Genomic DNA, 13,038 nt, shown 5'->3' on the forward strand with positions numbered 1-13,038 from the left:
AACCCATGCTGATTCCTACAGAGTAGATTTCTAGTCTCCAGAAAAGTCATTATACTCGAACTTAATACGTGTTCCAAGATTCTACAACTGATCGACGATAGAGATATAGGTCTGTAGTTCTGCACATCTGTTCAACGTCCCTTCTTGAAAACGGGAATGACCTGTGCCCTTTTCCAATCCTTTGGAACGCTACGCTCTTCTAGAGACCTACGGTACACCGCTGCAAGAAGGGGGGCAAGTTCCTTCGCGTACTCTGTGTAAAATCGAACTGGTATCCCATCAGGTCCAGAGGCCTTTTCTCTTTTGAGCGATTTTAATTGTTTGTCTATCCCTCTGCCGTCTATTTCGATATCTACCATTTTGTCACCTGTGCGACAATCTAGAGAAGGAACTACAGTGCAGTCTTCCTCTGTGAAACAACTTTGGAAAAAGACATTTAGTATTTCGGCCTTTAGTCTGTCATCCTCTGTTTCAGTACTATTTTGGTCACAGAGTGTCTGGACATTTTGTTTTGATCCACCTACCACTTTGACATAAGACCAAAATTTCTTAGGATTTTCTGCCAAGTCAGTACATAGAACTTTACTTTCGAATTCATTGAACGCCTCTCGCATAGCCCTCCTCACACTACATTTCGCTTCGCGTAATTTTTGTTTGTCTGCAAGGCTTTGGCTATGTTTATGTTTGCTGTGAAGTTCCCTTTGCTTCCGCAGCAGTTTCCTAACTCGGTTGTTGTACCACGGTGGTTCTTTTCCATAATAATACAAACATAATAAAACAAACGAGACTGACAACTCAAAACGGAATGAAAGGAAAAACCACAAGAACGACGACGGGCAGAAAACATGTAAATGGACAAAAGGGGACAAGAAAACCACAGAAACGCAAGAAACAGGATGGAGAGAGTAAAATGACAAAGCAGCTTACCATGGCTGGCTGACCATGAGAATAAAAAAGGAGAAGCCAGCCACTCTGCAACACATTAAAACCTTCACCCTAGTAGCACTAGGGTGGACGACACAGAGGGAGAAAGCACATGCGCTAAAACTTCAATGAAATGATAAAACCCACCCTCACGAATAAAACGTAAAACTAAATCAGCCGATGAGGCGTTGTCAGATAAAATTAGCGGCAACGAGTCCGGTAACCCAAGACTTCGTCGCTGGGCAGTCAAAGTGGGACAGTGCACCAGAATATGGGCCACTGTCAACCGGGCACCGTACCGACACTCAGGCGGATCTTCACGGTGCAGTAGGCAACCGTGGGTCGCCCAAGCGTGGCCAATGCGGAGCCGGCAGAGGACAACTGGTTCCCTGCGAGAGCCCCGCATGGAAGACTTCCACCCATTCGTAGTCTCCTTAACGACACGCAGTTTTCTGTGTGTACTGTTATGCCATTCCTTCTCCCAAAGCCGAAAAACCCTACTGCGTAAGTCAGAACGCAGGTCAGGTTCAGAGATGCTCACCTCCAGAAGCAGTTTCCGCGTTGCCTGTTTGGCCAGCCTGTCGGCAAGTTCATTGCCTGGGATGCCGACGTGTCCTAGGATCCACACAAACACCACTGGACGACGGGACTGGTCCAGGGCATAGATGGACTCCTGGATGGACGCTACCAGAGGATGGCGAGGTTAGCAGTGGTCGATAGCTTGTAGGCTGCTCAAGGAGTCAGTATACAGAAGAAACGATATGGTTCAAATGGCTCTGAGCACTATGGGACTCAACTGCTGAGGTCATTAGTCCCCTAGAACTTAGAACTAGTTAAACCTAACTAACCTAAGGACATCACACACATCCATGCGCGAGGCAGGATTCGAACCTGCGACCGTAGCGGTCTCGCGGTTCCAGACTGCAGCGCCAGAACCGCGCGGCCACTTCGGCCGGCAAGAAACGATATCTACAGTCGTCTGGTTAGGGAACGTTTCTTCGTTGTAACCTGTCGATACTGTCTTGCTTCCCCGAAGCAACTGTAGGCGACTTGTCAAGGATAGTTGAGGCGTTGCCCATAACTGTTACTGAGGGCTTGCTCAAGTTCTTCAAGAGCGAATCCTTAAACCAACGCTGAAATGTTTCTGCGTTCATTTCTCTTGATGATTAGTTTTTTTAAATCTAAATAGCAATATGCAGTTTTCCATAAACCGTGCAGACCTACCTGCATAGAGAAGAATCAGTCTGCTATTCCAGTGGGTTGTGGCATGGTGCCAGACATTGAATGATTTGTCCAGCCAGTGCTCATTGAATGGCTTGAATTTACCCATGTTTTATCTAGCCAAACAATGTTATCAAAATTTTCGTTTGATATTGCTCTGAAAAATCGACGTCACTAGAATGTCATCTCTCTGCGTTATGAACTTTGTTCTATTAACTTTTTTTATATTTAAAGGAGAAGCCGTGCACCACATACCACAGTGACGATTTGCAGCGTCTGAAAATTCTTTAAAAGAGGCCTTTAGTTTATCGAAGGCCGGATGTTAATTTCTCGTATAGTAACTATAAATATGACGACGAATTGCATTTCCCTGAAAACCATCCATATTATTCAAACGCTTCTCGCTTTGCTTCTTTTTTTCCTCGAATGTTGAGTTAGTACAGCTTCACTTTCTTCTGTACTGTACTGTCCCTTCCCAATTCTCACAACAGTGCTTTTCTTTAAATTTTTAATGGCTCCACTGTTCAGTCAACGACTTTAGGTAGAGGTAGCAAGAGTCCATCATTGTTTTTCTCTCATTCGAATTACTCCCTGGCATTACTGCAATATTCACGAACCTACCCTTTCAGTGCAATGCCCTGACTGCAGACCGACTTCTCTTGCACAGCACGCGTCTGCGGACGCCCTCTCCCGGTTCTTGATTCTCACATTGAAACGATGTGAACGGAAAGAAATAAGCATATAAATCTGATAAACCTCAGGTCACAGCACCGTGCAGTAAGTCTGCTATACGATCACTGTAGGTTTCTTGTGTAGAGCCCAGTTTGCGGTCACAAGGTGCTTTTTTCTTTCTTTTTTCTTTTCTCCCAATGTTTCAGGGTTTCGAAATCGTACGCATTAAGGAAAGTGCAGATTCCAAGAGGATTTCCGTGTCCTTTCTTTGCAAATTCGTAGAATATCCATGGCCGTGCTGGCGAAACTGCGGAAGCATTGGGGTGTGAGGTCAGGAGGACGAGTCGTTGGAGTAACCCTCTTGCTTTCCTTGAGGCACCCTACCATAATAAAAAATGCCCTCATCCCAGCAGGCTCTTACTGCGAAAAGCATTCGTGTAACCGCAGCCGTGTTCTTTATGTGACTGTTATCATGGCTTTATAAGAAATCATTCATTCCCCTTCTAGTTTCGCAGGTTATTTTAGTCAACATTCGTGGATTCACACCATGAACGTGCCACATGTATTGTGAAATCGTTAGACGTGAACCACTCTGCAGTTCCAGACGTGTACACTAGGCACGCTGCTCCAGATTTGTATTTCATAGGTGAACCGCGCAATAGGGGCTTTAAATACGAATAACGGACGCAGTATTACGCAGCGTGCTCTACTTTTGATGTCAACCTAACTGGCGGATACGTTGTTCCGGGGATAGCTAATCGGAAAATAAAATGCCGTCATACAATGTGCGCCCCGAGTTAGCCTATTCCACCGACTGCTATCTGTGGATTTACCATAAGTTTGTATAACTGGCCTTAAATAGGCTACAGTGAAAAGTGCATATATGATATCAATATAAAAACATATTATATACACACATCAAAAAAAGTTTTGCTGCAGCCCGGTTCCCAGAACTCCTGAAGATAGACGTTGACTGTGGATATTATATCACAGACACAGTCCCTTTGACTGTTCAGACATGTCACTCAACCCGCCCAAGGATGTAAACAACCACGCATGAGGAGCGCCTATTAGACGGAGTGGGTCCGACAGCCGATCAGTTCCAGTCATTCCACCAGGAAGGAGGGAAACGGCTTGTGTTCTCTGTAGTTCAACCATGCCTAGACAGTCAATACCGCGGTTCGATCGCGTCCGCATTGTTACTTTGTGCCGGGAAGGGTTTCCAACAAGGGAAGTGTCCAGGCGTCTCGGAGTGAACCAAAGCGATGTTGTTCGGACATGGAAGAGATACAGACAGACAGGAACTGTCAATGACATGTCTCGCTCAGACCGCCCAAGGGCTACTAATGAAGTCGATGACCGCTCCTATGGATTATGGCTCGGAGGAACCCTGACAGGAAGGCCACCATGTTAAATAATGTTTTTCGTGAAGCCACAGGACGTCGTGTTACGACTCAAACTGTGCGCAATAGCTTCCATGATGCACAACTTCACGCTCGACCTCCATGGCGAGGTCCATCTTTGCAACCACGAAACCATGCAGCTCGGTACAGATGGGCCAAAAAACATGACGAATCGACCGCTCAGGATAGGCATCTCGTTCTCTTCACCGATGAGTGTCGAAACGCATTCAGCCATACGTGTTTGGAGGCAACCCGGTCAGGCTGAACGCCGTAGATACACCGCCCAGCGCGTGCAGCAAGGTGGAGGTGCTTGCTGTTTTGGGGTGGCATTTTGTGGCGTCGAAGTACGTCGCTGGTGGTCATGGAAGGCGCCGTAACTACTTTACGATACGTGAATGCCATCCTCCGGCTGATAGTGCAACCATATCGGCAGCGTATTGGCGAGGCATTCGTTTTCATGGACGACAATTCGCGCCCCATCGTGCACATCTGGTGAATGACTTCCTTCAGGATAACGACATCGCTCGACTAGAGTGGCGAGCAAGTTCTCCAGACATGAACCCTATCGAACATGCCTGCGGTAGATTCAATAGAGCTGTTTATGGACGACGTGACCCACCAACTACTCTGAGGGATCTACGCCGAATCGCCGTTGAGGAGTGGGACAATCTGGACCAACAGTGCCTTGATGAACTTGTGGATAGTATGCCACGACGAATATAGGCACGCATCAATGCAAGAGGACGTGCTACTGGGTATTAGAGGTACCAGTGAGTACAGCAGTGTGGACCACCACCTCTGAAGGAGTCGGCCGATGTGGCCGAGCGGTTCTAGGCGCTTCAGTCTGAAACCGTGCGACCGCTACGGTCGCAGGTTCGAATCCTGCCTCGGGCATGGATGTGTGTGATGTCCTTAGGTTAGTTAGGTTTAAGTAGTTCTACGTTCTAGGGTACTGATGACCTCAGAAGTTAAGTCCCATAGTGCTCAGAGCCATTTGAACCATTTTTTGAACCTCTGAAGGTCTTGCTGTTTAGTGGTACAACAGGTAATGTGTGGTTTTCATGAGCAATAAAAATGGCGGAAATGATGTTTATGTTGATCTCTATTCCAATTTTCCGTACAGGTTCAAGAACTCTCGGAACCGAGGGTATGCAAAACTTTTTCGATGTATGTATATACACACATACACAAAAATGATCATGATTGTGTATGTAAGAACGAGAAGTTAGTGACAAAATATATTTATTTACATTTTCATTCAGTAGAGAACAAATGATGAGCGCATCAAGAAAGAAGCTTTCTGTGGCTCAAAACAGAAAAAGAACTAAGGATACAATTGAAGAAATAAATAAATCGACTTCTAAAATGAGAAGATGACTTCACGGAGCAGGGTCATCATTAAGCTCCTCTGATACTTCTGATACTACGATTTCAGGTTTCTCGAACAATTCTTGTAATTTTGACATACACGATAATTCGACTGAACAGTCAAAGGTTCAGGTCTCAGATGATGATAAAGAGGCTTTATCGTCCGTATTATCTCAGCAGGAAGATGACGTAGAGCCAGCAACTATTGCAGACAGTTAGTAAAGACAAAATTATAGATCTAAAGGACGCAGGTACATGGACAGAACACAAAAAATTACAGACCAACAGAAGTCATTCATCAGCAAACAAGCTGCATTGCTAAATGATAAACTTTCAGATAACATAGAGGTTAGGTCCATTGAACGCATGTGTAGGCGTCTGATATGTCACATGTGGTTCAGAACAATGGAAAATCAGGAAAATATTAAAAGATCCGGGCTTGTGTATTCCAAAGCGAAAAATGCAATTTACTGTACTACCTGCAAGCTATACGGCAGCTTTTCTGCATCAGCATTGTGTAGGGAGGGTCTCATTAATTCGGAAAAATCTTTAGAAAAATTATCTGAGCGTGAAGCTTCACAAACACATAAAGAATCTTTTATTGAAAGGAGAACCCGTCTGTAGCAAATGAAATCGTGCCAGGGCATCGATCGTGAAACTGGAAGATTAATTCATTCTGAGAAAGAAAAATGGAGGCGTATTCTGCTTGTAATACTGGGCGCAATCATGGATCTTGCCACAAACTGTCTTTATTTTAGATGTTCTAAAGAAATATTGAGTGATCTCACTTTCCTCAACCTAGTAAATTAAATTTTCTTACCAAATACAATCTTACCCTGAAGAACATATAAGATAACGTAAATAAGGGAAAGGTATCATATTTGTCGAAGACAGTACACAATGAAATCATCGATATAATGACAAACATAGTCCGAAGTACCGTTGTCAGTGAGAGCGAGGAGAGCAACTGCTTCACCACCGTGTTTTTAGCTGCACTCCAGGTGTATCTCACACGGAAAAAATGAGTCAAGTGATTCGTCACATGAAAATAACAGAAACTGGATGTGAAACAAAGGATAGCTTTATTGATTTTATAGAAGTTGATGGAAAGACTGGAGTATACATGACATGGCGAATACTAGAAAAATTAGAAGCTGATGGTTCGGATATGCAGTAATGTTATGGACAGTATAAAAGTAGTATTTGACACAATTATAACACAAGTTGAAACAAGAAAGAGAGCGCAAAGAGTCAACACGAAAATTTTGCCTTCCCCTGTGGCTACATATTTTTAAATATGTCGACTGAGAATGTGCAGAAAAATGGAGCCAATCTAGCACGAATATATTTGAAAGACTTGAATGTATTTGATTTTTGCCTGGAACTCCCCGTATTAAAAAAGTTAATGACCGAAGATAATAAAAAATCATGTGTGTTTGACCTGTTACAACAACTGTGCAAGCATGATTTGCAAAAAGCTTTTACTAACATTAGCATACAGCTTTAAGCGTATTCTGCACATTGCCGACGACTTCTGCAAGCTGCGAGCGGAGCTTCAGGAAACCGAAAATAATTAAAATCTATCTGATTTCAAGAACATCTATCTAGCCCTGCGATCCTAGCCATTGAAAATAAACTGCCTATGAAATGAACTTTGAGGAGGTAATAGATTCTTTCGCAGTAAGGAAAGCACGCCGAACACCCCAGGGTCCATATTTCCGACCCGGGCCAAAAACTTGATAGTGCCCGCCCCTCACAATCTAACGTTTCAGGTATGACGTCAAAAATTTAAAAAAAAATGATTTTTCAAAAACACGTTCATTTCGTAGCGCACATCTTTCTGAAAAGCTTGATGTATAAAACGCACATCTTCGAGGAAATGTAAGACATGTTATTTGGACGTAAGTATGCCAAAGTAAAGTGCAGTGCAATGCGCACTATCGCACATCACTATATTTCGCTCTGTGGAATTCGGACGTGTATATTTTGGAATGGAAGCCATCAAACCTATATTCAGGACAGTGGAAATTAAAAACGTCCTGTGGTGCCTCTCCTGCACACAGTCTCCCGGTTTAACATCCAACCTCCTTTAAAAAATCACACAATAAAATACTGCGAGGCATTACTTGTAGCCGGGAAAATAGGAACTCCTCAGAAAATTTACACACTTTATTGGCTATTAACTAATAACTTTCTCTTTTGTGTCACATAAAATGAAATATATGAAACATAAAACCAGTAAAGACAAGAGACAAGCAAGGCAGTACACATTTCTTCAGTCCATAGGTCCCAGCATTTTTTCTCTCTAATCTTGCAACTGCTTTACACGGCTTGCTTTCCTTTCTGCGAAAGTTCGTCAAACGGCAGTTATCCTGCGTTTATTTTCTAGTTAGGCGCTATTACGTGTTCATACCATGCGTTTTCCGCGCTATTTCGAGAATGGAACTTAAACGGGTTCCAACCGGGGCCTGTACAACTGGCCCTTAGTTGTATAGCGATCTTACAAAACTTTTCTGTCAAAATTTCAATTTATTGGACACAACGAGACGATTAAATTGTAATATTTCTTATCTGTTATTCCTGTTAGCCGTTTGTTTCTACTCTGGTAGTTTGAATCTATGATTTCGCTAGTAATTAGAACAACACTGATCTTTCAAACACCCAGTCAACCACATAAACAAACAGCTATTGGTATTCACCCGTTCCGGTTTATGTGGCTCAACTACTATAGTCACGTCACCTTTTGTCTGCGGGAAAGTTTCTTATTTCTAGATGCGACAGGGATTCCCCTGGCAGAGACATCACGCATTTATCTTATTTATCTTATTGTGCATTCAGAATTCAACTTATAATGTGTTAAAAATGTTCAACACTAAAAGGGATACGTTTCAAAATCATGTGAATAATGATATATCAACGTGCGCTGGTTGCTAGGCGCTTTGTGAAACAAGGTTCTTTTTTTCTTGAAGGTTCTTTTTCTCTTGGCGCCCCCTGAAATTGCTGGGCGAGGCAGATACCCCTGTTTGCCGTCCGATAGAAGAATGCTGTGTGAAGAGGCGTGGCACTGCACTTTCGGAAAGTTAAGACCAAATAATATGTCTTAAATTTCCTCAAACATATATGTTTTATACAGGGTGAGTCACTAACTGTTGCCACCAAGAATAACTCCGAAAGTATGATAGGAGCTAAAAAGTTTGTGGGAGAAAAGTTGCATGGGACAACGGGGGCTATAATATGACGTTGGTTTTTTGTTGCTAGGATATGGTCAACTTTTTTTTTCTTTTTTTTTTAATGGGATGCTACAGTTTGGTGCTTATTTTCTGTTAGCGGCTATCGAGACGAATCCAATGATGTGTAACAGTAAGATCTTTGAAGGTCAACGAAGGTAAAAAAGGTGGCATGAACATTCATTTACATAAGGTCTTCTAAGTGATGACCATTGGTATAAGTGCATTGCTGCAATCTTCTTATCATACACGTATTTCACAGTCTTACACAGGCCGAATCTTCGGCAGTAGATACACAGGCAATGATGATGGTTATCTGTCCACAGTTATCACTTGGACGAGCGTACGCATAACCGACACGACGCGGGTGATTGTTGATGATGCGGAAGCCGAATGGTCGAACGAGAGTTCTTACGCTCGTCACGTACACTCAGATATCTGGTACCAGTCCTTCTTGAGACCTATAATAACATAACGCTGTTCATAAAAGTTAATTTACGGTTCACAGTTCTCACTCGTATGAGCGTGCGCGTAACCGTCGCGACGCAACTGATTCTGATGATGTGGAAACGCGATGATTGAACGCATGTTCTCACGCTCTCTACAACACACTGGCACTTGATTGCTCTCCTTACTGGCTAAATCTTTTTGCTCATTCACATTAGTTTCATTCTGGGAGGCCAGAAACGACGCGGATGATTTATGTTGTACGGTACGACACGCAAACGGGTGGATACTCAAATACATTACCGGCGGCACTGCGTATATTTTAATTACTTCTTTATGCATTTTTCACTGAATCCACTTCCATATCTCATTACTTCACAATAATAGTACTTGCAGGCACACTTTAACTTCCATAATAATGCCTTTCTCACGCAGAGCTAGCCACAACACAACGTAGCAGCTTCCTGTACCGTGCTCGACTCTCAAAAGAAACAGCCGCTCGCAAAGATACTCCGCAACCCATCCAGCGGTATGACAATACGCTTACAACAGCATGTGACGTTTACAATTTTTTAACTTAAAAAGTACTTTTTTGAGCATTATTGGTTGCACAAGAAGTTTCCTACTAACTACGGAGGTGTGTCCATGTCTATGTCTAGGGCTAGTACAGTCGACGTGTGCGACGAGGATGGCGGGATTACCGAATAAAAAAATTAAAACAGACGCACTGCTGCTCGTATCTTCGACACGGACACAGATACAAGAAGGGCAATCGTGCTATTTAATTTCTCCCTGATAGCTAAGCAACATTTGCTTCATACGTGATGGACAAAATGTTATTTGGGAAGGTCAAAATAAATGCATCTCTCTGTACGCTGCCTCACCACCATGACAGAATTAGAGGGTTATATGACCGCTTGGTTCTGCGTCATTGAGAGCAGTCCAGAGCTACCAGAGTCCTATTTTAAGAGAATCACAGAAATTGCGTCTAGCGAGTTTATGTTCTCGGTTGGTGTGCAAAATTCGGAAAACGATACGCGCTATCTATTGATAGCATTATAACGGTTGGTTTGCAGTGTGCACTGATAAGATTACAAACGAGGAAGTCACTCGCAGAATCGGAGAAGAAAGGTATATGTGAAAAACATTGATTACAAGATGGGACAAAATGATGGGATCTAGGACCGACTTCGAAGGTACGAGAAGCAACCGTAGAGGGCAAAAACTGTAAGTGAAGACAGACTGGAATATAACGACTTATCAAGAGATGAAGAATTTGTCACGGGAGAGAAAAATCCATCTAACCTGTCTGATGAGACAAATGAAATTATGAATAAAGGGGCAGAGTATTTAACAAACGAAAGTATTTTTTATAGTCTGTACCTGCCGATTTATTACACCGTCTACTTTTTTCTAATTACATAATTTTTTTCCGTGGGGTTGAAATGAGCCTTAGAAAATAATTTCGACTTTTATGGAAATTTATGGACATTGTCGAAACAGTTAGAGCTTAATGGTGCATTGAATTTAGGAATCAGTAAACTAATTGTGCCCCGAAGAAATTTCCCAAAAATTGAGTAGCAGACCAGGAAGAAACTATATACTCCGATGAGCGAACAACACACTGAAAATATCCAGGTTAATAAGTCCATTAGACCTGATTACGAAAGGTGATCACGGGAGGTGACAAGAGACACAATCTCAAAATTGTCAAACAGCGAAAGAAGAGTACTATTTAAACAAGGTGAAACGTATACAAATTCACATCAGTGGATGCGAGAGCGAGCTGTGTTTTTTATGAGTCTAAGTGTGTGTGTGTGTGTGTGTGTGTGTGTGTGTGTGTGATTCTGTGTGTGTTCTGTCGAGGGCACGTCACGTATACGTCCTAAAGGAAAGAATACTGTTATTAAGATAGTGCATCTAGGGATGGCTTGGGAAGGAATGCGACGACACATAAAAACAATCGAAATGTAACACACGAGTCGAATACATGGTTCTTAAGGTCAGTAGCCTGATTTTTAAGGTTTTGGCGTACATTTTGGCTGCTCAAGGAGAATGGCCTAGAAGCCTCCACGTTTCTCTCCCAGGCAACATTAGGTTGTAGAAATAGTTCAAAAACCAAGATCGCTTAGATACTGTTTACTGGACAACCGGTTTCAACACACTAAAGGTGCCATCATCGGATCTGAGTGTAGATTAACATTAATAAACCATTTGGATATAACGATACAAATGGTTTATAATCTATATTCAGATCCGATTATGACACCTTTAGTTTGTTGAAATCGGTTATCCAGTAATCAGTAATTAAGCAATCTTGGCTTTTGAATTATTTCTACAACAGTGTGATCGCCCCACTATGCACTATGTGTTCACTGCCAAACTTTAGGTTACTTGCTGTAGGATGGATGTATTTTCCTTTACATGCAAATAAAAAAAAGGTATTTAAAATGAAAGCTTTGCTTAAAATTAATGTTATAATGACTTTATTAAACATTCAGTGTATTTTCTTTGACTCCAAAGAATACAACAATTTTAATTCATTTTAACTATTTAACCAAAGACTGCTATAAATAAGCAAGTGGGCAACGTCTGGTAACGCTGATTCAAAAATTTAGGCAAATGCCAATCTTTCGAGAAACTAGAACAATAGACAGATGCAACATGCAACACTGGCAAGATTCAGTGATCGTTCAGTGCCGAGATCGTATGTATAAGTGCTACATACGTTTCAGGAACGATGCATTGTCGTATCTATTGCCGAATAGCTGAAGGAACAAATATTGATTTATCTTGATAACATATGTCATTATGCCTGAGCTCAACAATAACAATCCCTTCTACAGTGAAATGTTTGGAGTGGGCGTTTTGTTGGCTAATTAGTGGCATCTTGCTCTTACTACCTTAAGTTAGTGATCATACAAACATTAATAGGATCTCACTGGGAGAGCTAGAGAATTGACATATGCAGCATGTCAACACATTTCGTCGCGATTATTACTGTCGGTACTGTATGTACAGTTTACTATACACTTCTCGAGAATGATGAACTGTTGCGTCTCTTGCTGAAGACAAACGGGAATATGTCAGTTCAGTAATGGTCCCTCCTGCGTAGGAAATGTGTGCGAGCTTTCCGATATGAATTGCTGAAACCTCTCTTATTCTGCTTCAGTGGGAACCTAAATCTAATTAGGAGTTATTCCACAGACTGACCTTGATCAGTTCCACCCTCCTGGCGAGGCCGACCACGTGGATGCCGTGCTTGAGCAGCTCCTGAGCGATAGCGGCGCCCATGCCGGAACTGGCGCCAGTAACCAGGGCCACGCGGCCAGCGTACTTCTCGATGCCCATGTCTGATGCAGCTGTCTACTGCTGCTGCTGCTGCTGCTGCGACAACTGTCTACCGCTGGGCCTCTGAGCCTCTCCTTTAGCATCAACGGCTGCTATTTATAGAGCTGACCGCAGAGCGCTCAAGTTACGCAATACTGCACTACAGCAGGCGACGTCTCTAAAGTCACGTGACCAAGCTGTTTAGATAAACCAGGCGCGAAGGCCATTCCTACCGCTGCCTGACAGAACAGCTGATCTTCGTGAATCAGTTACCCACCGTTGTATCCCTTTCCTTTATCAATACTATAACTGCTCTCTAGAAGCAAAGGAGTTACGACGTTCAGTTACTCGCACAGGCCAGCAAGATACTTGTAAGTAGGCTGTTTAGGTTTTTATATTGGTAACGCCACGTAGCGCTCTGTACGAAAATCACTGGCTGTGCTGTG

The 13,038-nt window shown here is 42.8% G+C and overlaps 1 protein-coding gene across 2 annotated transcripts in view; it reads right to left on the reverse strand.

Moving 5' to 3' along the window:
* The window catches only part of LOC126457077 (dehydrogenase/reductase SDR family member 11-like), a 156,897-nt gene that overhangs the window by 46,901 nt on the left and 96,958 nt on the right, over positions 1-13,038 (reverse strand). The window contains exon 1 of one of the 2 annotated variants that reach the window (XM_050093078.1): positions 12,476-12,684. The exons of the other annotated variant lie outside the window; for it this stretch is intronic. Within the exon in view, the coding sequence (XP_049949035.1) occupies positions 12,476-12,613 (138 nt within the window). The 5' untranslated portion in view covers positions 12,614-12,684. Of the gene's footprint in view, positions 1-12,475; positions 12,685-13,038 lie in introns of those variants that run through there. 2 annotated transcript variants of the gene reach the window in all.

Source organism: Schistocerca serialis, chromosome 2 (genome assembly GCF_023864345.2).
Source record: "Schistocerca serialis cubense isolate TAMUIC-IGC-003099 chromosome 2, iqSchSeri2.2, whole genome shotgun sequence".
In the NCBI taxonomy this organism is placed as follows: domain Eukaryota; kingdom Metazoa; phylum Arthropoda; class Insecta; order Orthoptera; family Acrididae; genus Schistocerca; species Schistocerca serialis.